This window comes from Lithobates pipiens, unplaced genomic scaffold (assembly GCF_037356315.1).
Source record: "Lithobates pipiens isolate NorthernLeopardFrog02 unplaced genomic scaffold, aLitPip1_a1.2 Scaffold_22, whole genome shotgun sequence".
In the NCBI taxonomy this organism is placed as follows: domain Eukaryota; kingdom Metazoa; phylum Chordata; class Amphibia; order Anura; family Ranidae; genus Lithobates; species Lithobates pipiens.
The window spans coordinates 322,856,981-322,883,536 of record NW_027507784.1 but is presented as its reverse complement, the minus strand read 5'-3'; the positions used below and the strand labels follow the sequence as shown (position 1 = coordinate 322,883,536).

Here is a 26,556-nt window from a genome sequence, read left to right as displayed (position 1 = left end):
AGGGTGCTACGGTACATAGGCCTGAGTGCGTTACAGTCTGCTGTTCTGTAAGGACCGCTATCGGTCCACAATACATAGGGTTGCCGTGCACTACTGCTGACCGCTGCCCTATACTGCAGCAGTCCTTCATTGGTATAGGGACTGACGTACAGTCTGCTAATCACTAACACACAACCTGCTTGGTCCACAAAAGTTCTTATAAGGACTGGTAACTTGGTATAGGGTGCTACGGTACATAGGCCTGAGTGCGTTACAGTCTGCTGTTCTGTAAGGACCGCTATCGGTCCACAATACATAGGGTTGCCGTGCACTACTGCTGACCGCTGCCCTATACTGCAGCAGTCCTTCAGCGGTATAGGGACTGACGCACAGTCTGCTAAACACTAACACACAACCTGCTTGGTCCACAAAAGTTTTTATAAGGACTGGTAACTTGGTATAGGGTGCTACGGTACATAGGCCTGAGTGCAGTACAGTCTGCTGTTCTGTAAGGACCGCTATCGGTCCACAATACATAGGGTTGCCGTGCACTACTGCTGACCGCTGCCCTATACTGCAGCAGTCCTTCATTGGTATAGGGACTGACGTACAGTCTGCTAATCACTAACACACAACCTGCTTGTTCCACAAAAGTTCTTATAAGGACTGGTAACTTGGTATAGGGTGCTACGGTACATAGGCTTGAGTGCGGTACAGTCTGCTGTTCTGTAAGGACCGCTATCGGTCCACAATAGATAGGGTTGACGTGCACCACTGCTGACCGCTGCCCTATACTGCAGCAGTCCTTCAGCGGTATAGGGACTGACGTACAGTCTGCTAAACACTAATACACAACCTGCTTGGTCCACAAAAGTTCTTATAAGGACTGGTAACTTGGTATAGGGTGCTACGGTACATAGGCTTGAGTGCGGTACAGTCTGCTGTTCTGTAAGGACCGCTATCGGTCCACAATAGATAGGGTTGACGTGCACCACTGCTGACCGCTGCCCTATACTGCAGCAGTCCTTCAGCGGTATAGGGACTGACGCACAGTCTGCTAAACACTAACACACAACCTGCTTGGTCCACAAAAGTTTTTATAAGGACTGGTAACTTGGTATAGGGTGCTACGGTACATAGGCCTGAGTGCGTTACAGTCTGCTGTTCTGTAAGGACCGCTATCGGTCCACAATACATAGGGTTGCCGTGCACTACTGCTGACCGCTGCCCTATACTGCAGCAGTCCTTCATTGGTATAGGGACTGACGTACAGTCTGCTAATCACTAACACACAACCTGCTTGGTCCACAAAAGTTCTTATAAGGACTGGTAACTTGGTATAGGGTGCTACGGTACATAGGCCTGAGTGCGTTACAGTCTGCTGTTCTGTAAGGACCGCTATCGGTCCACAATACATAGGGTTGCCGTGCACTACTGCTGACCGCTGCCCTATACTGCAGCAGTCCTTCAGCGGTATAGGGACTGACGCACAGTCTGCTAAACACTAACACACAACCTGCTTGGTCCACAAAAGTTCTTATAAGGACTGGTAACTTGGTATAGGGTGCTACGGTACATAGGCTTGAGTGCGGTACAGTCTGCTGTTCTGTAAGGACCGCTATCGGTCCACAATAGATAGGGTTGACGTGCACCACTGCTGACCGCTGCCCTATACTGCAGCAGTCCTTCAGCGGTATAGGGACTGACGTACAGTCTGCTAAACACTAATACACAACCTGCTTGGTCCACAAAAGTTCTTATAAGGACTGGTAACTTGGTATAGGGTGCTACGGTACATAGGCTTGAGTGCGGTACAGTCTGCTGTTCTGTAAGGACCGCTATAGGTCCACAATAGATAGGGTTGACGTGCACCACTGCTGACCGCTCACCTATACTGCAGCAGTCCTTCAGCGGTATAGGGACTAAGAGTTTTGTCACAGGGTCATTTAAAAAATGACATGCAGAGGAAGAGGCAGGCCCTTCCGCAGGGGTGGTAGGGGTAGGGCAGGAGCAACAGGCTTGAGCCAAAGTGGGAAGTTGCAGAAGGTGCGTTCAATTACTTTAAAGGATGCACCAGACTAGGTTGAGTGGCTCGCTCAGCCTTACTCTTCTGCACCCTCCTCATCCTCTCGATCTGCACCCTCTTCTTCACTCTCTGCTATGTGCACCCCCAAAGACACTACCACCAACAACACGACCACCACCACCACCACCACATACCTTCCGCTTGAGTCACTGGAATTATTTTCCGATCCATATCAAGAGGACATTTCTGATGCGCAGCCACTCTTGGTATTGGATCAGGAAGAGGAGGTAGCAACAAGCGCTACTCAGCAGTCTGACGCCAGTACCCAGATCAGCCCAAGGAGGAGGTTGGTCCCCGGTGTTGCTGCCTACTCTACTTATAGCGGTGGGGAAGGTGACGTTGATGATGACGTGTCTAGTGATGTCACGTGGGTGCCCACAAGAGAGGAAGAGGAGGGGAGTTCAGAGGGAGATATGGACCAGCAGATAGGGAGGAGAAGCAGCAATGACTTACATTGCACAGCAGGGACAAAGCAGACTGCAAATGTATCAGGAGCGAGTCATCGACCATGTACGGTCACATCTGGCGCTCCCAGGACACCGGCACATGGCTCCGCAGTGTGGGCTTTTTTTAACGTGTCCGCTGCTGACAATAGCGTTGCCATCTGCAATCTTTGCAGTCAACGCGTTAGTCGCGGTAAGCCCAATACTCACCTAGGGACGACCGCCTTAAGAAGGCACATGAGCAGCCATCACCGAGCCCAGTGGGAGCAACGGAACACACAAAGCCACACTGCAGGCTCTCACCGTCCAGCCTCGTCTTCTACTTCTCCTTCTCCTCTCTCCTCACAATTGTCCTCCACTCCACCTTCCATCACGCCAAGCTCACATTTTTCTGCAAAAAGGCAGGCTTCCGTGGGCCTAATGTTTGAGCGTAAAAAAATGATGACGCCGGATAACCCTCTTGCCCAACGGTTGGCGGCTGGCTTGTCAGAACTCATAGCCCGCCAACTACTGCCATATAAACTGGTGGACTCGGAGGCCTTTCGCAAATTTGTGGCCATTGGAACACCACAATGGAAGGTCCCAGGAAGGAAGTATTTCTCAGAGAAGGGCATCCCAGAGCTATATGGCCATGTTCAGCGGCAAGTGAATGTATCTCTGGCACACAGTGTCGGTGCCAAGATACATCTGACCACAGACACGTGGTCTAGCAAACACGGGCAGGGAAGGTATATCAGTTTTACTGCCCACTGGGTGAACCTTCTGACGGCCGTCAAGCATGTAACCCGTGGCACCCGTGTAGATTTGGTTTTACCGCCACGGATTGCATGCAGGCCTGACTCTTCTTCTCCTCCTCCTACTCCATCCTCCTCCCTCTCCTCCTCAGCTGCCTCCTCCTTTTCCGCTGCTAGCGTCTCTTCCACTGCACCGCCCAAGCTCCCCAGAACCTATTCCACATGCCAGGTGAGACGTTGCCATGCCGTGCTGCGTCTGTTGTGCCTGGAAGCAAAGAGCCACACTGGCCCGGCACTCCTTTCAGCTTTGCGTTCACAGGCAGATGAGTGGCTAACACCGCTCAATTTGACAGTTGGTAAAGTGGTGTGTGACAACGGTGCCAATCTGCTTAGCGCATTGAAACAGGGCAAAATCACGCACGTGCCGTGCATGGCACACGTCTTAAACTTGGTCGTGCAGCGATTCCTTGTCAAATACCCTGGGGTCCAGGACATCTTGCGGCAGGCAAGGAAAATCTCGGCCCATTTCAGAAGATCTTACACGGCCATGGCTCGCCTTGCTGACATTCAGCGGCGACACCATCTGCCGGTCAGACGTCTTATTTGCGATTGCCCGACGCGATGGAACTCAACCTTCTATATGCTTGATAGGCTGCTCCAGCAGAAACGTGCAGTTAACGTCTACCTGTATGAACTCTGCGAAAGAAACGGTTCTGGGGAGCTGGGTTTTTTTTCACCGCGCCAGTGGCTGCTCATGCGCGACACATGCAGACTTCTGCGGCCATTTGAGGAGATCACCAAACTGGTCAGTCGCAGCCATGGCGCCATCAGTGACATGGTACCTTATGCCTTCTTTCTGGAGCGTGCATTGCGTCGTGTCATTGATCAGGCTGTGGAGGAGCAGGAGCGGGAAGATGAGGAAGTCGCAATGCTGGATGAATTCCCAGGGGGGGCTACTCTATCTGAGACAAGTCAACAACAGGAGTCTGATGAGGAGTCAGAGGAGGATGGTGCCGGGGCGGATGAGCAGGAGCAAGAAGAGCATGCTTTAAACCTTTCTGGGATCCCTGTTGTGCGAGGATGGGGAGAGGAGAATGAAGAGGACGACATTATCCTGGATGATGAGCAGGAGCCAGGCCACCACACCGCTTCCACTTTAGTGCAAATGGGGGCCTTCATGCTCCAGTGTTTTAATAGGGACCCCCGTATAAAAAGCATGAGGGTCAAGGACCAGTACTGGGTGGCAACGTACTTAGACCCCCGGTACAAACACAAAATGGCGGAAATGTTACCGCCGTCGCAGAGGGCTGTCAGAATGCAGCACTTCCAGGCCTTGCTTCGAGAAATGCTGCATTCTGCTTTTGCGTGCGCTGGCAGAGGAGCAATTCCCACTCCCAGAGAAGGATTTGCGGGTACCAATCCAACAGCGCCTGCAAGAAGAGGCCGGTTTGAAGATGTGTTGGTGACTTCGGATATGAGGTCATTCTTTCAGCCGACCCATCGACAGGTGTCATCCGGATCCAGCATCAGGGAACGCCTAGACCGTCAGGTGTCCGACTACATTGGGTTAACGGCCGATGTGGACGCTCTGAGGAGTGATGAACCCCTAGACTACTGGGTGGGCAGGCTTGACCTCTGGCCAGAGCTTGCCCAATTTGCAATCGAACTGTTGGCTTGCCCCTCATCCAGTGTCCTGTCCGAAAGGACGTTCAGCGCAGCAGGGGGGATTGTGACCGATAAGCGTACTCGCCTAGCTCACCACAGTGTTAACTACCTCACATTTCTAAAAATGAATGAGGCATGGATCTCGGAGGAATTCAACACATGTGATCAGTAGACCATGTATATGTCTATAAACAATTTTTGGAATCAAGCACACAGACCTTCTTAATTCATTTGGCTCACTTCCCTGACCCAAAAAAGCACACCGTACTATATGCCCCTACCCTCCTCTTTGAAGAGGTTGAGCGGTGTCATATTTCTACTGGGGCTGCTTATTATGAGGGGTTCCCACCATCCCTGTGCTGTGCTGACTTCCTCCTGGGTGTTCTTATTATGAGGGGCTCCCACCATCCCTGTGCTGTGCTGACTTCCTCCTGGGGGTTCTTATTATGAGGGGATCACACCATCCCTGTGCTGTGCTGACTTCCTCCTGGGGCTGCTTACGGTGCTGCTGTCAGCGCTGTATGTCACGGAGCTGCTGTCAGCGCTGTATGTCACGGAGCTGCTGTCAGCGCTGTATGTCACGGAGCTGCTGTCAGCGCTGTATGTCACGGAGCTGCTGTCAGCGCTGTATGTCACGGAGCTGCTGTCAGCGCTGTATGTCACGGAGCTGCTGTCAGCGCTGTATGTCACGGAGCTGCTGTCAGCGCTGTATGTCACGGAGCTGCTGTCAGCGCTGTATGTCACGGAGCTGCTGTCAGCGCTGTATGTCACGGAGCTGCTGTCAGCGCTGTATGTCACGGTGCTGCTGTCAGCGCTGTATGTCACGGAGCTGCTGTCAGCGCTGTATGTCACGGAGCTGCTGTCAGTGCTGTATGTCACGGAGCTGCTGTCAGCGCTGTATGTCACGGAGCTGCTGTCAGCGCTGTATGTCACGGAGCTGCTGTCAGCGCTGTATGTCACGGTGCTGCTGTCAGCGCTGTATGTCACGGAGCTGCTGTCAGCGCTGTATGTCACGGAGCTGCTGTCAGCGCTGTATGTCACGGAGCTGCTGTCAGCGCTGTATGTCACGGAGCTGCTGTCAGCGCTGTATGTCACGGAGCTGCTGTCAGCGCTGTATGTCACGGTGCTGATGTCAGTGCTCTGTATTACGGTGCTGCTGTCAGTGCTCTGTATCTCCTGCACCCTCTTGTTTGCCTACCCTGGTCCCTGACCTTCCCTCTCCTCCATTGCCTTCATTAGCTCCATAGTCCTGAATTGTCAGAACAATTTCCCAAATAAAAAAAAAATGCTTGTAGTTATCGATCCCAAATTCACCTCATACATGTATTATGCTATTGTCCAGGTGGTGGGACTACGTGCTACCCCCTAATAATTACCCCGTGGCCGCAAATTCGACCTAAAGGTTTGCGAAATTCGCCTCCCATTGAAGTCAATGGAGCCCGCGGCGAACGGTCGTTTTCGCGAACGTTTGTGTCCGTTCGCGTTTCGCGTTCGCGAAACGTCCCGTCGGAAGTTCGTCCATCACTACCCGCATGTATGATGTGCGCCCCTCAATGTAAAGAGATTACCCGCATTGGGGTGGATGTGCGCCCCCGGATATGAACTGGCTAAATGTAGAAGCGCACGTCTATCCAACCACAGGTGATCATTTGATGTACAATTACATGGGAACAGCTGTGCACAGCGTTTATTGATTTGTACAGGCTTCTTGTCCGCAGCTGATCGGAAACGCACTCGGCTGTACCCGCCGCAGAACTACGTCTATCTAGGGGGCATATATGGCCCTGATCGCCCATCTTCCTGAGTCCCTACAGTTGGCACAGGAAGCCATCAACTCACAAGATTTCTAATAATAAATTGAACTTTACGGTGTTGCGGAACATATTAAAATAGAACGCCCTCCAGACCAGCTACGCAGCCTTTCCCTGTCATATCGCCTTCCTGTGCAGTAGCGCAGCACAGTCCTGTGTGACTGTCACTTGGCCTGTCAATGTCCTATAATAACCCTGAGAAGGAGGAGGCAGGGCAGCTGAACGCAAGTAACCTTGAGAGACGAGAATGGTTCTTCCTCTGTCTATGGCCAGGCTGGGCCGGCTCCTTTCGCCTTCTCTGATTGGTCCCCAGCAGTCACCTCATCGGCGAGCTCTGATTCACTCTTCTTTTTTTTTTTTTTTTACCCCCCCCCCTTGAGCTTCTTCCAGCAGAGGTGGAACTTCTAGAAGAGGTGGAGGGATGGGAGGGTGTGGGAAAGCCAGAGAGGGACACACAAAATGCCATGTCTCTGTACTTAGACTTAACATATCCACATTTTCTCAGCGCTGCGTTGGAGTGTCAGCTCTTAGGGCGGGAGCGACTCCGAGTTTTCTGGGAGTCGGGCTCTTGTGCCTGATACTTGGCGTACTCATGGAGTGCACTTTTGAAGGTACACCATTAGCAAGCTTAGCGCTCTATAGTAGCACCCTGTAGTTTTACCCACTTTCTGAACTTTGATGAGCTTTTAACTGCTTAAAACCCAGTTCATGAAATTTTTATTCTCGACCCTGCGATCTTTTGCAGAACACCAATTTAGTTTTTTTTATTATTATTCTATATTTTATTTTTGATTTTTTTTTACAATGCGATTGCAGACATTGAGAAACCGCACACATTTTTGGTTGTACCCTGATGGGTGTTTGTAAAAATATCCGATTATCGTCATCCAATGATCGAAAGGCGGCCGACCATAGCGTCGTTTGCCGAGACTTGCCAGCGTGCAGAATAATTTATGCAGTGGGGTGGTCCTTTCGCCGGCGAAAATGTTGTCTAATTTTGGATCTGTAAAGGAAGCAAGAAGTTTAAATGCCTTCTGGTTTAAAGGCGGCCATCCATGTATTCACTCACGATCGATCTAGGTACAAGCGACTGCAAACAAGCGATTTTTATCAATAAAAATAATTGAAAGATGCAATGATGGACAATATACTTGATCTCATAAAAAAAAAAAAAATAGTTTAATATGTATATTGAGATCTGTTCACCTAATCAGCAGAAGTCCAACATGGCTGATTGCCTGGTCAGCACTTGAAATCGATTCGGAAGCTCTAACCAAACAGTCTGTGATTGCTGAGAGAATCCCTCCTCCTTCCCTTTTTGTATATATGGGGGGGGGGGGGGGGCAGGTTTATATTGGATTCAACCACTTTGGTTGCATCGAATGATCATTTTTGATTGTTTTCCATCACTAGGAAATTGACTGCTTGGACTTTGCTCTGGGTAGCTTAAGCAACTGTTAAGCTGGATACATGCTATACAATGTTCTGTAGATTTTATTTATTATTATTATTATTTTTTCCTTAGATTTACCAAAACCATATAATATGAGGTCAAACCTTAAGAGCTTCAATTTGTATGCAATCAGGCAGACCCTTGCACTACATGGTTTTGTAAATCTAAAGGATCTCAGACACCAAAAGTTGTATAGTGTGTATGGGGGTCAAAGATTATGCCATATATTGTACAACTCGTGTCTCCACTGTAGATTGTAGCATAGCAATGTACAATTGTAACACACACTGCCCTCATCCAATATAAAAACTTATTTTTCACGTAATACAGTCCTGTCGGGTTGTATCCTGCAAATATCAACATTTTAAAGTGGGTGTTTTTTTTTTTTTTATTATTATTATTATTTTTTTTATTTATTTATTTTTTCCTTTGTGTGGGTCAGCAGGTGAGACAAATCTGGGGACACCAAATTTCTGGTGACAAGTCTAAGGTCCCACTTCCTGGTGTTTCTCTAGAGCAGTGATGGCGAACCTCGGCACCCCAGATGTTTTGGAACTACATTTCCCATGATGCTCATGCACTCTGCAGTGTAGTGGAGCATCATGGGAAATGTAGTTCCAAAACATCTGGGGTGCCAAGGTTCGACATCACTGCTCTAGAGGAAATCGGGGGGAAATCTCCCTCATTGGGGCAAAAAAAAAAAAAAAAACCTTTTGAGATTTTAACTGTTCTCTACAGTGTTTTCTAAGGCTAAAACAAAAATACACTTTTGAAAAGTATAAAAAATAAAAATAAAAATGTAAAAGAAAATTTACAAATAGAAGTACGGTAGTTCTCTTAGGTGTCATGTACACGGGGCATTTTTAAAAACGCTCCTGAACAATTTGACTTGACTGATAGTAACTAACGCTTAAAAAAACTTCAGTTTTGCCGTGTTTGCGGTTTTTAGAGGCTTTTTTTTATTTTTTATAATTAATACTTTTTTTTTTTTTTTTTTTTCCCAAAAAATTGCGTTTGAAAGACCATTGGACAAATACAGTGTGACATCATAAAATATTGCAATAATTGACATTTTATCACATAGGGTCTCTGCTGAAATATATAATGTTTGGGGGTTCCAAGTAATTTTCTAGCAAAAAAAAAAAAAATATTGATTTTAAGTTAAGAAACAAGTGTCAGAAAAATATTTAGACTTTAAGTGGTTAAACTTCCTGCATTTACAGTTGTTTAAAAACTTGGCAGACTGCCTGGATTTTTTTTTCTTTACACACAGAAGTTTCTCTTTGATCTAAGAAGGAAGAGTTAGTTAAAATGTTTCATTTTAAAAACTTGTCAGACTGCCCAGATGTTTACTTTTGACAGCTGAGTGAGCAGATAAGTCTCAACACTTGAATTCCTATCAGGAAAAACTAAAATGCCCAACATGTTTCCAGGCTCAAATATCTCCTCTGCTCTTCAGGGCTCAAGTATTTGATATGGTTTAAAGGACACACAAAATAATGTTGTCACCAGGGTTGAACAATGAAATGAAGGCTTAGATTGGTCTTTTTAAACCTCTTTAACATGGAGGGACCCTTAAAATAACCTTCAGGTCACTGAGAACCCCTGCCAGTGACTACTATACCAAGCTAATGGTACATTAGTGTGGCGATCAGTGGGGCAAAGTTTCCTTTGCGTTTGGTGGCCGATGGGACGAATGCCCCCCCCCATGTTGGTGGCCGGTAGGACGAATGCCCCCCCATTTTGGTGGCCGGTAGGACGAATGCCCCCCCCATTTTGGTGGCCGGTAGGACGAATGCCCCCCCCCATTTTGGTGGCCGGTAGGACGAATGGGGCCCCCCCATGTTGGTGGCCGGTAGGACAAATGCCCCCCCCATGTTGGTGGCCGGTAGGATGAATGGGCCCCCCCATGTTGGTGGCCGGTAGGATGAATGCCCCCCCATGTTGGTGGCTGGTGGGACGAATGCCCCCCCCCATGTTGGTAGCCGGTGGGATGAATGCCCCCCCATCTTGGTGGCCGGTGGGACGAATGCCCCCCCCCCCATGTTGGTGGCTGGTGGGAGACATATCACCCACACAGATGGCTAAAAAATATTATTGGCATCAGTGGTTGGATATCTGAGAGGTAGAAATTGCTAATTGCACAGGAACTCCCGGAAACTCTTGAACACTAGGATACCCTGGTTGACACAGGCTGGATTAAACTGCTGCTGGGTACCTGGAAATGGGTAATCCCATTGACACTGCCATTTCTGAGCCCTTTGAACCTTTTATAGAACACCTACCCCCTAAAGCAGGGATATGCAATTAGCGGATGTCCAGCTGTTGCAGAACTACAAGTCCCATGATGCATAGCAAGACTCTCTCAGCCACAAGTATGAAACCCAGAGGCAGAGGCATGATGGGACTTGTAGTTTTGCAACAGCTGGAGGTCCACTAATTGCATATCCCTGCCCTAAAGGGAAGAGATCCTTGAGCCACTGAAATTGGTTAGCTGTTTGATATTAATCCATTGCACGAAAACACAAATAAGAAATTGGACCGATCGCCCATAGAGCCTAATACTCAGGTTTATTTAAAGTGGAATTTCATTCTTCCAATCAACCTTCTTTTAAATAAATGTTAGTAAATAGACAGTATGTCCTAATTTTACCTGTGTTTTTAAACTTTAAAATTTTCAGTTTACTTCCTGGTTTCCTGCCTGGGCAAATGATGTCCTACATCCCAGGAGCCTTCCATAGAGGAGGAGGGGTTTTCTCAGCTAAGCACACCCTCTTGCTTGCATGCTTGAGCTAAGGGCAGATGGATTCCAGGAAGTAAATGCTACATGGATTATTTTGCCCTTACTCCAGATGGTCACCGCCATAAATGCTAGGGGGTTGTTATGGAATAGTGAATTCTCAACAAAATAAAGGTGTGGAGAGGTGAATGGATGGGGGCGTTGGCTTTGAATATTTAAAGTCATGTTTTTTAGTGCTCAGATGCAGTGAAGATTCACTTTTAAGGTGTACACCAGCATACCTCCCAACATTTTGAGATGGAAAATTAGGGGTGTGTGTGTGTGTGTGTGTGTGTGTGTGTGTATAGATCAGACCAAAATGAGGGACAGAGGGACATTGCTCCAAGTCAGGGACAGTTGGGAGGTATGCACCAGTTTATCTGAAAGCCTCTTTGCTGTAGCTACTGTGTCATGTTTGTGAAGCCTATTGCTTTTCTTCTGCCATGAAACATTAACTGTATTCAGTGCCTCCATCTATACATATTCCCATAATAAGCACCCGACAGACATTCTAATCCTACCCTATTCTATCCAGTCCGATAAATAAATATTTGGTGCAAGAAAGGAAAAAAGGTATGTGCAAAGTCTATTTAGTCATAGATGGCAGCCACAGCCTGAGTAGAAAAGCCTGCCCCCTGACAATATGCTGCACAGAAAATCTCTTGCACCCTCTGCATGAAAACACTGTTTGAGATATCGCTGCAATCTGTAAAGCTCATGCCCCTTACTGATTGGAGAGCTCTAGCGCTGACCTAGAAGGGGGTCAGACTTCTAGAGAGAGAGACTACTTCCACATCGAGCAAAGCTCCTCCTCTACAGCATGCTGGCATGGGACAGGCTTTTTTAATGACTCCAGGATGTGGCTGCTTTTCTTTCTATAGTATTGTATGAAGGTTTTCATGGATGTATTTTTCTTCCTCTCCAGATATGCTCCAGCTCATTAACAACAATGAAAACGATTTTGGGTTCTTCGATGCATCGTTTGGAGCAGTCAATGCCCAGGCCCAGGACCCCGCTGCTAAAGTGGACCTCGCAGTGGACCTGGCAGGAGGGGCCGCACTCAGCTCCCTGGAAGGGTTACTGGCCGCACCTACCACCTCCACCCCCATGAAGATGTTCCCGCTGTCCACTCCAGGTTTCCACAGCCCGCCAGCTGCCACCCTGCCTCAGGACAATCGCATGCACCCGCTGAAGCTCAGTTTGAAGAGCATGGCGAAGGACGAACCCATGCAAATCTCCCCCGCCCAACAGCATGTCCAGGCCAAGCTACCAGCCCCTCCCACAACCCAGCATCTGCAGGGCATGCTATTCGGGCAGAGCTTGGTTACAGCTTCACAGCCTCGGTTTAACAACCAGCCTGTGCCTGGATACCAAGAGCAGAGCGCTGAGCCAGGTAATTTGGTAACAAAAAATGGTTGCGTGATGATAAATTGTAGACTGAACGTTCTGGGACCACTTTGTTAGGTACCCATACAAGAGGTGGTCAGCGACCTAGGTTGACTGCTGCAGTCATGTGATGCCCAGGCTGGTCTTAAAGGGTTAGTTCACCTCTACCAAAAAACTGCATATGGAGGTAAGGAGCAAACTGCAGCTTTGACTAAAGTTGGATAACACCCTTGCAGTAGGTGGAGGCCATTTATGAACCTCCTGAAGCCTGGACCTAAAACTCGGATGGAGTCATCCTGTCCTGCCTTGTTGGTAAGACCCTCCCTGCTGGTACTGCTAACCCCCAACATCATAGGAGTGAGCTCTCATTCCCTTGCACATGTTTGGTCCGCTATCTCCTCCATTGCAGCATCTCTGATCTCAGAGCTACTGCAGCAGGAGGGCATGTGCAAGGGGGGGCTTGCATCAGCTGGGAATGTGTTGGTGGGATGCGGCGGAAAAAACAGTCTAGGTGCAATGTAGAGGCAGCCCAGCCAGGAACACTCATAGATTCCAACAGCAGGTAGAGAGCAGGTTTCAGCCGAAGCGACAGCACCTGTTAGGATGGGCAGAATGCAGCCTGGCTGTCTCTTGCCCAAGTAGAAAGAGATGCTCAGAGAAGTTGCGAGCTCTACACTTTCCCTCCTCGTCTGGAACCTTTCCCTGTCGCTAGTTCTGACCTTAAAAGACAGGGTACCTTGCGCTACCCACTCGCAAATGTGTGCCAAGCCTGGGAGCCAGGGCCTTAAATAGGCTCTGCTTGACCCAAGATGGCTGCTAGTCACATAAGGCAGCAACATCCAATTGGATATCTTCTCCAGTTATCCAGAATCTGTAGAGCAACTGCGTTGCTCTTGACTTTTTTTCCTCCTGCAATGCTACTGCAGGCAGATGCCACATGCAGAGGAAAAAGCAGACTGCAAGTGTCTTGGCAATGTCCAAGCAGCAAGGCAGGATGAGGAAACGCCATCTTTGGGAGTTTTCCAGCCAGGATTTGGGAGTTTGGTAAATACACCTATAGCAAGGCCATTTTTCAATTTTGGTCAAAGATGGATAAATTTGATCTACAAACGTCCCTTACATGCATAGGCGGTTTTCTGTTTGTTGTGTATTTGTTTTTTTATTTAAGCAGCCTAATTTATTTACTAGCCTAATGTGTGCCAGAAAATCTTTCACCCACTGTTGAAACACAAGCACTAGCTATGGGTTCAAGCTGTGCCCATATTCAGACCTCCTATGTGTATGTCGCAGCCGATGGCAAAATATTTTTTTCAATCGCCCAGTTTTTGTGACCTTGTGCCCCGTGTGGTATACACCCCCCCCCCCCCCCTTATTTTTTTTTTTTTTTTTTGAAAATCGTAGAACCTGGTCTGGTCTCATGCTGCTGTAGCCAGTCCTCTTCACGGCTGAACATGATCATTCAGAGTGTCCTTTCGCACTTTAAACAAAGTGCGTAAGTGGTTCAAAGTGGTTCTTCTTGGCAGTTGTCGACTTGTGTTGGTTTGAAAATTCTGCCCAATCTTCTCTAATCATGAATAACTAGGGTAACTCGCCTGAGGCCCGGTTCACACTGATGCAACTTCAAAGTCGCTTGACTTTGAAGCCAACATCCCAGCACAACTTTAGCACAACTTTGGCACAACTTGGATATGACTTCTTTTAACAGAAGTCCATGCAAGCCGTGCAGAAGTCACACCAAGAGTAGTGTAGGAACCTTCTTCTCCAGTCGCTCCTATTAGAAGGGTTCCATTGCACTTAATAGGGTGCAATTTGTCATGCTCTATAAGTAGGAGCGCATGTTGCACCAATGTGAACTGGGCCTGAAGTGGCATGGGCTTGGTTAAAACCTGCCTTCCTCTTTTGTGCCAACTTGGGATCAATCGAGATTTTCCAACTTGTGATCAATTTCAGATGCTTAAAGCTGAACTCTTTCCATCGTAGCTCGGTCACAGTACAACACCATCATGGCAGGGGAATTTTAATTATTTATCTGCTCCAGTTTACATAATTCTTGCAGGCCGAGAGATCAGACCTGTAAGTGGACAATGAAGGGGTAGCCGCAGACTGAGTTTATCTATCACTCTGCTCTTATCTCCATTCAGCATGCTCCTGTTGGCACAGTCCCCTCCTTTGCGCTGCTTCTTCCTTTCCCAGTCAGGAGTTCTGCTGTACAGGGATTCTAAAAGGCCGATGCCACGTCGAGCATCTATTTGGATGGGTACATCTTTGCCTATATTGTGCAATAGGGCATGTTGCCTTGATACGTTTCTGAAAGCAGAACTGCGTGTTTATATTTGGCTATCCTTTTATTTGCCTTTCACTGTCCAAAGACAAATATTTAAAGATCCTGAATGGCCTATAGAATTATCTGATACACTCATGTATGTCCTAGATACAAACCCAGGCTTTCCTCGGTGCATTGAAACTTGCACAAGCTTCTAACTTGAACCCATATTTGCTAATCACAGCCAATTTGTCATGAATTGTAGATAATTCGCCAAGCATTGGTGGTGACCGCATATGAACACTGAACCTAACTAGTCTTAAATGTCCACTCCCCCTCTCTGAACATCTATACTGACTAACCTGTGTTTTAAAATGTGTATATACTTGCCTTTTTTCTGCCGGCTGTGATCTGGCTCCCCTGTGTCAGCCAGTGGCAGCTGCATGGGAGAGGAGGGAGCATTGACAACAGATGGAGCATAGTAGGCTCTGGGTGACCTTCCCACTCTCAGCATTCCCTGCTGTTGTCAAAGGCGCTCTCTACGCTCTTCTCCCCTGCAGCTGCTATGGGGCTTACAAAGGGGGGTCACATGATCAGACTGCGTGTCAGTCAGCATAGGTGTTGAAGACTAGTTTGGTTGAGTCTGGAATGCTACTTTATGTGGCTGGAGTTCAGCTTTAAATATGCACTAGAAAATAAACGTCTGTTTTAAATACGGTATATTCCGGCTATAAATCTTTCTGTGCCGGAAACGCCTTTTGAAACGCAGATAGGACTGACTGTATTAAAGTAGCAGCGATATCACTGTGCAGAACTGTGGGAGGGGCCCAGAAGCTCCACCCACTATAAGCTGCCTGCTGGAACCTACAGGAGGGGGTGGAGACAAGACCAGTCACCCCACACAGGGGGGAGCGAGCAGCAGTGAGCGGTCTTTATTACAGGAAGTGTCACACTGGAATACTACACAGATCTGGAAGAAATAAACCAAATACACAGAGATTCAAGGAGGAATACACACGACAAATGGATATAGATAATATTTGATTATCCTGTTCAGTTTTAAAAAAAAGAGAAAAACATATTTTTAATTTTTTTTCAGTTTTAGGAATGTAACCCTAAAAAACAGTCACAAGTGGTGTTTTTTACTGATCTGACTTAATCAATAAGATATAATTTTATTTTTCTACCAGGTGCCTAATACTACATTTTTGTCTCTTCAGCTACACAAGTGGTCTCCACTCCACACAGCACAGCAAGTCAACCTTTGCAGAGCATCACAGGTCAGCCTCTGCAGAGCATTGCAAGTCAGCCGGTACAGAATGTGGCCAGCCAGCCGCTGCAGAACATTGCGAACCAGCCTCTGCAGAGCGTCACGACACAAGCACCGACACTGCAGAGTGTGGCCACCCAGCCTCTGCAGGCGCACCCCTCTCCACAGATCCAGCAGTCTCTGACCATCCATGCGCACAGCATCCCTTCTCAGCAGTTCCTGACCAGCGCCACTTCCATAGCCCAGCAAATCCAGCAGGTGCCGGTGAGTGAGCTCTGTATGTGTGAGGTTGCCCCTTGCTGCATTGTGGGGTGTGTGTGTGGGGAGATATATATATACACACAGTGCCTTGCGAAAAGTATTTGGCCCCCTTGAACTTTTCAACCTTTTGCCACATTTCAGTCTTCAAACATAAAGATATAACATTTTTATTTTTTGTGAAGAATCCCCAACAAGTGGGACACAATTGTGAAGTGGAACGAAATCTATTGGATTTTTGAAACTTTTTTTAACTAATAAAAAAATGAAAAGTGGGGCGTGCAAAATTATTTGGCCCCCTTGCGGTAATACTTTGTAGAGCCACCTTTTGCTGCGATTACAGCTGCAAGTCGCTTGGGGTATGTCTCTATCAGTTTTGCACATCGAGAGACTGAAATTCTTGCCCATTCTTCCTTGCAAAACAGCTCGAGCTCAGTGAGGTTGGATGGAGAGCGTTTGTGAACAGCAGTTTTCAGCTCTTTCCACAGATTCTCGATTGGATTCAGGTCTGGACTTTGACTTGGCCATTCTAACACCTGGATACGTTTATTTGTGAATCATTCCTTTGTAGATTTTGCTGTATGTTTGGGATCATTGTCTTGTTGGAAGATAAATCTCCGTCCCAGTTTCAGGTCTTTTGCAGACTCCAACAGGTTTTCATCCAGAATGGTCCTGTATTTGGCTGCATCCATCTTCCCCTCAATTTTAACCATCTTCCCTGTCTCTGCTGAAGAAAAGCTGGCCCAAACCATGATGCTGCCACCACCATGTTTGACAGTGGGGATGGTGTGTTGAGGGTGATGAGCTGTGTTGCTTTTACGCCAAACATATCGTTTTGCATTGTGGGCAAAAAGTTGGATTTTGGTTTCATCTGACCAGAGCACCTTCTTCCACATGTTTGGTGTGTCTCCCAGGTGGCTTGTGGCAAACTTTAGATGAGACTTTTTATGGATATCTTTGAGAAATGGCTTTCTTCTTGCCACTCTTCCATAAAGGCCAGACTTGTGCAGTGTACGACTGATTGTTGTCCTATGGACAGACTCTCCCACCTCAGCTGTAGTTCTCTGCAGTTCATCCAGAGTGATTATGGGCCTCTTGGCTGCATCTCTGATCAGTCTTCTCCTTGTCTGAGCTGAAAGTTTAGAGGGACGGCCAGGTCTTGGTAGATTTGCAGTGGTCTGATACTCCTTCCATTTCAAAATGATCGCTTGCACAGTGCTCCTTGGGATGTTTAAAGCTTGGGAAATCTTTTTGTATCCAAATCCGGCTTTAAACTTCTCCACAACAGTATTACGGACCTGCCTGGTGTGTTCCTTGGTCTTCATGATGCTCTCTGCGCTTTCAACAGAACCCTAAAACTATCACAGAGCAGGTGCATTTATACAGAGACTTGATTACACACAGGTGGATTCTATTTATCACCATCAGTCATTTAGGACAACATTGGATCATTCAGAGATCCTCGCTGAACTTCTGGAGTGAGTTTGCTGCACTGAAAGTAAAGGGGCCGAATAATTTTGCACGCACCACTTTTCAGTTTTTTATTTGCTAAAAAAGTTTAAAATATCCAATAGATTTCGTTCCACTTCACAATTGTGTCCCACTTGTTGGTGATTCTTCACAAAAAATTAAAATTTTATATCTTTGTTTGAAGCCTGAAATGTGGCAAAAGGTTGAAAAGTTCAAGGGGGCCGAATACTTTCGTAAGGCACTGTATATCTATCCATACACATGCGAAGTGCTTGTAATTAACCCGCATTGGGGTAGGTGCATGACCATAGGGGGCGTCACAGAGCACGAGGTTCTTCTTATGGGATAGCGGTGTGGTGAACCTATCTGAAAGGACTTTTTTCCTCTGTGTCTGGGAGCTTTGTGGAGCACTATTCAACACTTTAAAAATCAGCTCACTTTGAGATCTATGAACTTTTTCCATTGCTTGCATATTATTTATTATATTTAATTACTTTTAGTAGCGCTGTTAATATAGTGGTTCTGTTTAGCACTTTTGTTCTGAATATGTGTTACTATATATGTGTATGGATATGTTAATGTATTATAACAGCAGTTTAATTAGGAAGATTATCCATTGAGCGCTTGGATCAGTGATATATATCTCAGTATATTTTATCAGTGATATTTGTATTCATATATAATTATAATTTTATAATCATTTTTTATTTATTTTTTGTAACCTCAACTTCCCCCTTTTTTATCTGCTTCCCTCACAGGTTCTGCTCCAGCCTCATTTTATCAAGGCGGACTCTCTGGTCCTTACAGCAGTCAAGACAGACTCAGCAATGATGTCGGGCGTCAAAACATCGCCAACCACCACAACCATCCAGACTACGCCTCTGCAGATGCCGGTGAGGTGTTTAGATGGGGCACAGTAGGCCTAGGTTATAGTCACATGCCAGGCAGACTAGGCAGCTTCCTAAGGGGGGAAAAACTGACCAGATCTCTCCCTACACTCAACTCCCAGTGTAGTAAATCTAAGGATATGATGAGGAATGGCGCACACCTGAAAACGGACAGCCTGAAATCCCACCCCACACTTTCTGGTAGCGGCAGTGAGCTGAACCTTTTATGGAATACAAAATATAATTTCCATAGTTGTAAAAAAGTTTTGGAGGAAATTCAAGAAATGTCTATCCAGCTGCAGATTAACACATACATTTAAATAAAATATGTATTTTAATTTATTTTGTTAACTATGAGCAAATGGCAAAATGCACAGTTGAAACGTGTGTTTAACTGCCAAAAGATTTGTAGCTCTGTTCTACGAGTCTTACATTTATTGGCCACATCCTGATAGGTGCCCCCCCTTTTATGCACTGCAGTTAAACAGTAACGTTTGGTCAGCAGTCCACCCAAGCCTGTGATTGGACAGGAAAAGGGCAGCAGGATTGACAAATTGGTCATCCATGTGCTCTCTTTCCTTTTTATAAGCATGGGCAGCTTTCTTGGGCAGTAAGGAAAAAAGTTGGCGCTTGCATCTTCCTTGGTGGAGCTCCACCTGACTATTATACACCTTCAAATGCAAAAGACAATTGAAAAAAATGATTGCAAAATAAATGACTGTATAGAGTCCATAAAGTCTGCAGTGTGGCACTTGAAGGCAGCCCAGTGGAGATTAGAAGCAATACTCTGACGAGGCTGGGGCAAAGAAGCACAAAGCGTCACTCTAAGTACAGTAAATTGGAACAATTTACTGCACTTAGAGTGGCACTTTGAGCTTTCTTAGAGGACAGCCAGACCCGATAAGGCTGCCCACCTTCAGTTGCTAAGATTACACAAGTAACTACAGAGCCGAAGTCTCTAAATAGCGTCATCCTTCCACTAGCTATATTGTGCAGCAGGTTGATTGGTAGAACCATTTTGATATATGTATTTCAACTGTAAACTTTCCAGGGCTATGTCCAACCGTGCTATTATTTAATAGTACTGTCCGTCTATTGTGTATGAATGATTGATTTTTATTTTTATTTTTTCTTAGACCTTGGTAAGTGGAGGGACCATATTAACCACAGTGCCGTTCATGATGGATCCCGATAAGCTGCCTATCAACCGTCTAAATGCCAATGGAAAGATGGCCATGTTGAACAGCAAGGGAGAAAAACGTACTGCGCACAACGCCATCGAGAAGCGCTATCGATCCTCCATCAACGACAAGATCCTTGAGATGAAGGATCTTGTGATGGGAACAGAGGCCAAGGTAAAGCACCAGAAAAGGAACCTTATTATTATACACTGCTCAAAAAAAATTAAAGGAACACCTTTTAATCAGAGTATAGCATCAAGTCAATTCAACTCCTGGGATATTGATCTGATCAGTTATGTAGCAGAGGGGGTTGTTAATCAGTTTCAGCTGCTTTGACTTTAATAAAAATTGAACAGGTGCACTAAAAAAAAAATTGGCCTCAATATGTGTATGTCAATGTTGTATGTGTTTGTAAGCGTGTCGGGACCTTACAGGGTAAAGTACCACGCTAAGCCGCAGATTGTGGCAAGAAAGCGCCCTGAGGCGACTCAGTTCGCATAGGCATCGCTATATAAGTCACTCACTCACTCACTCACTAGATGGCCAACAATGAGATGACCTCCGAAATAGGAATGGTTTTACAGGTGGAGGCCACTGACATTTGTTTTCCCTGCTCCTCTTTTCTGACTCTTTTTCACTAGTTTTGGTACATTTGGCTAGGGTCGGTGTCACTATTGGTAGCATGAGACAATACCTGGACCCTATAGAGGTTGCACAAGCAGTCCAACTCCTCCAGGATGGAACATCGATATGTGCCATTGATAGAAGGTTTGCTGCGTCTCCCAGCAGTCTCAAGAGAATGGAGGAGGTTCCAGGAGATGGGCAGTTACTCTAAGAGAGCCGGACAGGGCCGTAGAAGGTCCTTAACCCATCAGCAGGGCTGGTATGTACTGCTCTCTTTGTGCAAGGAGGAACAGGATGAACACTGCCAGAGCCCTACAAAATTATCTCCAGCAGGCCACTGGTGTGAATGTCTGACCAAACAATCAGAAACAGACTTTATAAGGGTGGTCTGAGGGCCCAACGTCCTCTAGTGGGCCCTGTGCTCACTGCTGATGCTGTGGAGCTTGATTGCCCTTTGCCATTAAACCCAGAATTGTCCGGTCCGCCACTTGTGCCCTGTGCTTTTCAAAGATGAGAGCAGGATCTCCCTGAGTACACATGACAGATGTGAAAGGGTCTGGAGAAGCCGTGGAGAATGGTATGCTGCCTGTAACATCATTCATTATGACCAGTTTGTCAGTATCCATGGAGGGACACATAGATCTCTACAGTCTACACAATGGCATTAGGTATCAAACATCCTTGGACCCATTGTCAGACCCTACGCTGGTTTAGTGGGTCCTGGGTTCCTCCTGGTGCATGACAATGGCTGGCCTCCTGTGGGGGGAGTATGCAGCCAGTTCCTGGAGGATGAAGGAATTGATACCATTAAATGGCCCCTATGCTTGCCTGACCTAAATCTAATAGAACACCTCTGGGACATTGTTTCGGTCCATCTGATGCCATCAGGCTGCACCTCAGTCTGTTCAGGAGCTCAGTGATGCGCTGCTCCAGATCTAGGAGGAATAACCCCAGGACACCATCCATCTCATTAAGCGAATGCCCCGAGGTGGTCAGGCATGCATACAAGCATGTGGGGGCCATACAATGAAATTTCAGCAAAATGGACTAGCCTGCTGCATTTTTCTTTATTTCTCTTTTGGGGTGTCTTTTAAATTCAGCCCTCTGTAGGTTGATCATTTTCATTTCCTTCAAAGGATGTGGCATCCTTTCGTTCCTAACACATTACCCAGTCCATATCAGTATAGACATCCAGCATGATATTTTACCCCATTGAGATCTGATGTGTTTTCAAAGTGTTCCTTAAATTTTTTTGAGCAGTGTTCAAATAGATAAAAGAAAAATGGCAAAGATGGATAAGTAGGATGTCTTGGTCATGACTGGACCTTTGTTATACTGAAAAGGGTCTGTTTTTCTTCCATTGAAATTTGGATTATCTTGCTCCCTACCAAAACATTAGTGTACCAATAAACCTATCCTGTCGATTGAACCTTTTCAAAATCTTTTGGTGTTTATCAGTAGTGTTAAAATTCCAAGATGGCACCTGCTACCACAGCAGCCAGTCTCCTCCTTGGAGTGAGCTCTAAAATTTGATGTCCTTGTGAAGTTGTGAATGACCTCTGTGCCTTAAAACCAAAATGTCTTCCTACCTGCATGCTGTAGCAGGTATTGGACTGCTCAAAAATTTCACGTGTGTCTCCTAATCCATTCTATTTGTTGGCAACAAACAATTTGGGAGCCTCACAGCCATTGGGAGGGCCTTTCATAGGTAAACCTATCAAATTGTGCTGCAGATCCATGTATAGCCTTAATCGGGGTTTCTCAACCAGGATTCGGTGGGACCCTAGGGTTCTTCCAGAGGTTGCAAGGGGTTCCATGAGCAATTTCTGCCTCTCAGATAGGGTCATTGGGACCTTATCTGTGGGGGGGAATTCTTCCCACTGACAATCGCACTAATGTATCGTGAGGGTTCCCTGAGACAAGGGTTCCTCTGTGTTTGAAAAGGTTGAGAAAGGCTAGTCTTGAATGCAGGGAATGCAGTAAGGTAAGAAATGTTTAGGCTTTAGAAACACTTTCATTTTCATTTTAAATTAATTTTCCTTAAACAGAGGTAATGATGAGCTGTAGAGAACATGGGAGCAATCGGAAACCATTACTCATAGGCTCAAAATCGAGGATAGGAGCACCTTTTTACAGCACTTCCAAAATTTTCACCTGGGGAACCTCTTTGTTTGTATGGCATATGACTCTCCTACATTACATATTTAGATAATGAACACTTGGAACAGTCATTGTGTGCTTAAGTGAGATAATTCATTTTATTTATTTGATTTTTTTTTCCCCCACAGCTGAACAAGTCAGCCATTTTGAAAAAGGCCATTGACTATATTCGATATCTGCAGCAGAGTAACGTCAAACTAAAACAAGAAAACATCATGCTCAAAATGGCTGCCCAGAAAAACAGTAAGACTTCTCTTCCGCTTTCTAATTCTCTTGCCGCTGGCATAGTTGGCAAGCTGCAGGCTGTCATTACAGCGGTGGGGCACAATGACCACGCATTTTGTTTTCAGTGGTGTGACTGATTCTTCGCGGACTGACAGTTGGAATTCTCATGCATTTTGGCTGTCTCTGTATAGTTAAACCAATACATTTTTGTAGGACATTAGTGCTAGCTTCTGTGAGACCTGGTTTCATACAGGCAGTGCATAATTCTCCGCATTGTAGTATTCAGATGGTTTCTTTTAGTCATCCTTTCAGCTGTTCCTATCAACTGTTTGTTTTGCTCTGATCAGATCTTTTTGCACCCATATACAGATGGCAATCAGAAATTGTCCAGGTTGTCAAATAATTTTTTGGACCGGTTCAATGAAGCTGTACTGTACAGTGCTTTGATATTTCTTTTCACTGTATCTCCTCTGTCCTTTTATAGGTACTTTGAAAGACATTGTGGCGGGTACAGGGGTTAATATGGAAAGTGTGAAAGCCGAGATGATGGATGTCCTAACGCCACCCCCTTCGGACGTGGGATCCCCATCGCATACTGGCAGTCCACTATCCCAGTGTAATAGTGACTCCGAGCCAGACAGCCCCTTCACAGATGAAGCCAAGGTAAGGACCTCAATCTGACTTGTATGCCATTTCCAAAAACATGTTTAAAGCTGAACTCTAGGCAAGTATAATGTATGTATGTATGTATGTGTATATATTAGCTAAAGCAGTGTAAGTACCTGGGTGTGAACTGGTATCAGCTTCTTGCAGTCCTTGTACTGCAGCTCTGGAGTGAAAGGAAGAAGCAGTACAAGGAGCCAGTTGGGTCATGTGCTTGACAAGTGGCATGCTGATAGGATGAGAGGGCAGAGTGATGGAGATGAGTTCACTGCTGTGCTGCTGCTGCTTTCAGTGTCCAGGTACAGGCTGGGTTTTAGAGGAAGTGGGTTGAATGATGCTGACCATCAGACAAAAGGACATCTAAGTGGCAGAAAAGTACTGTGGGGGGGGGGTCCTGGATAGAAGCTGAATATTGCAACAAAAGCTAGTTGCGTTTCTTATCTCTTAACAGTCTATTAGTTGGGGGTGGTTGAAGGTTTCTTTAGAGTTCTGCTTTTAAAGGGAATCTAGTCTTAAGAGGTACTCCAGTCTTTAAATTCAGCAGCTACAAATGCTGTAGCTGCAGACCTTAAGAAACCGACACTTGCCAGCTCAGGAGTATAGTGTGGTCTTCAGCCGGGCCGGTTCTTCGCTAGTCCTTGGATCTCCATTGCCATCATCTTGGGACTTCCTGCTGTTTCACAGCTGGCTGCACATGTGCAAGATCGTGCTGTCAGATTGGTCCCGCAGCCTCCTAGGACATGATGAGAATTTCAAAAGTGGGAGCAGGTAACTGTCACAAAAAAAAGGTACCTGCTCCCCAAAAAAACTTTCAAATATGATGACCTGGGGATCAGTAGAACTTTCACTTTTAAGCGATGGTGTGACTTACAATTTTGTGGGTGTTTGTTTTGTTTTTTTTATCATAAATGTATTCTGATTAGTGGAAACCATTATTTATTTTTTTTTGTTTACAATAAGTCCCCTCATCACATACCTTGCCTCCTTTTACTACATCAAAAGCAAAATGAGCAAGTTTTACAAACCATGACATTTTCCTTTCTCCTGCTGTGCCCTGAGAGCTCTGTTGGAAACCTCAGTTGATCAGCCAGTTTACATATCCTCTATTATTAAACCACCTGCAGACCCCTTCAAACACTGTACAGTGGAATCTTGGATTGCGAGTAACGTGGTTAACAAGCGTTTTCGCGATACGAGCTATTTTTCTAAAATCCTGACTCGGTTTGGGAGCGCTGTCTCGCAAAACGAGCAGGATTCAAGCCTCTGCAGTGTGCAGTACCACATTTGGCCAGAGGTGCGGGGGCGCCGGTGACACTCAGAGCCGCTTGGAAGTACTCCCTTCCTGAGGGTTTCCGAGTGCATCTGAGTATTTTCTGAGTCTCTCTCCGGCTCCCCCCACCTCTGGCCACATGCGGTATTGCATGTAATAGAAGTCATCGTGGAACGAATTAACTTTGTTTACATTGACTTCTATGGGGAAACTCGCTTTGATATGCGAGTGCTTTGGATTGCATGCATTCTCCTGGAACGGATTATCCTCGTAATCCAAGGTTCCACTGTAGTTATATCAAGGAAGGTATCCCTAGGCTCTCTCTAGGTGAAAACGCTCCTTCGGCATGAGCTGTAAGCAAGGACCTTTGGAAGATTTCTGAGGATATCCTTCCTCCAGGATGTCTGCCTGTCCACCTCCTGCTCCCTTTTTTTTTTTTTTTTTTTTTTTTTTTATATTCTCTTTTTTTTATTATTTCTGTTGTGCAACTGCCAGCCAATAATTTTTTTTCAGGTAGGAGTGGAATACCTTTATAATTTATCATTTTAGGACTGCAAGTTGGCAGAGGTGTAAATCAAAAAGGTATAAGGAGCAACGTGTTACTTGATGGTGGCAACGCACAGCAGACCTTCTTGACCCATCATTTGTCCAGCTCTAAGAACTGAGCCATGGGAGCGAAGCTTGCCATGGATGACTCAAAATTTGGTTGGTTGAGTAGGGACCGGCCAAATTTTGAGAGAGCGAGACAGAAACCTTGCATCGCGAGCATAATTCATTCCAACTTAAAGCGGAGGTCCACCCTAAAATGGACCTTCCGCTCATCGGATTCCTCCCCCCCTCTGGCGCCACAATTGGCACCTTTCAGGGGGGAGGGGGGTGCAGTTACCTGGATAATCCAGGTAACTGCACCCACTTCCGGGCTAGCTCTCTGGGGAAAGGGGCGTACATTACGCCCCTTTCCGCAAGTGCCCGCCCCCCTTCCGCAAGTGCCCCGCTGCCTGCTGGGAAACACACAGATCCCAGAGGCAGCGAGGACCGTCCTCATTGCGCAGCGCGGCTCGCGCATGCGCAGTAGGGAACCGGGAAATGAAGCCGAAAGGCTCCATTTCCTGATTCCCATACCCAAGATGGCGGCGGCAGCACTCGAGTGTCGATCTAGAGATCGGCTTCGGGTGCCGACATCGCGGGCGCGCTGGACAGGTAAGTGTCACTATTTTAAAAGTCAGCAGCTGCAGTATTTGTAGCTGCTGACTTTAAAAAAAAAAAAAAAAAACGCGGAGTCCCGGCAGACTCCCGCTTTAAGCGAATTGGAAGTGTCTGGCCTCATCCTAGTGCTCTATATACAAAGACTCAACAATTGTGTATAAATGTTAAAACGTGGAAAAAATGATTCTCCGATCAGAAAGAAAACAGCACAACTTAAATACTTGCTGAAAATTTTCCTTACAAGCTGTACACATTCCCACTCCTCCACCCACATGTGTACTTTCAGCTTGATAGTATATTCATTCACATGCATTGTTTACATTCTTCAATTGACTACCAACATTCCAGCATTTATAATGATCTGCATTGTCCGCTTCTGAGACCCTTTTAACAATATAGACAAACTTGTATCCTGAACATTGATTGGCCCGTCCATAGAGCCGTGACATTTTCGGATTATACATTTCTGCAGTCTGTTTCTTGCTATCAGTTGCTGGCCCTCGCTCCTAATCTTGGGGCCCTTCTCATACTGAATGTATTGCTGTAACTGCGGCTTGTTACCATATGTGTTGTGTAAAAAATGTATGATGCCTCGCAAGTGTGCTCATTGTCATTCTACACAAAGAACCGCAGCATGCTTGCATTGTAGCTCACCACAACATATGTGTACCACTGATGTATGGTTCACAAACCTGTTAAGGTGAAACGCGTTAAAAAGAGGCAGTCCCTGAGCAGGGGGGTGG

General features: G+C 46.2%; 1 protein-coding gene across 6 annotated transcripts in view; it reads left to right on the top strand.

Annotated features, from left to right (window-relative positions):
• The window catches only part of SREBF1 (sterol regulatory element binding transcription factor 1), a 69,648-nt gene that overhangs the window by 12,787 nt on the left and 30,305 nt on the right, over positions 1-26,556 (top strand). For 3 of the 6 annotated variants that reach the window (XM_077449509.1, XM_077449508.1, XM_077449513.1), the window contains exons 1-7: positions 7,177-7,329; positions 11,876-12,343; positions 15,820-16,133; positions 18,356-18,490; positions 19,621-19,839; positions 22,578-22,692; positions 23,159-23,337. In XM_077449509.1, coding sequence (XP_077305635.1) covers positions 7,311-7,329; positions 11,876-12,343; positions 15,820-16,133; positions 18,356-18,490; positions 19,621-19,839; positions 22,578-22,692; positions 23,159-23,337 — 1,449 coding nt within the window. In that variant the 5' untranslated portion in view covers positions 7,177-7,310. Of the gene's footprint in view, positions 1-7,176; positions 7,330-7,594; positions 7,799-11,875; positions 12,344-15,819; positions 16,134-18,355; positions 18,491-19,620; positions 19,840-22,577; positions 22,693-23,158; positions 23,338-26,556 lie in introns of those variants that run through there. The other 3 variants (XM_077449511.1, XM_077449510.1, XM_077449512.1) reach the window with 2 other exon arrangements.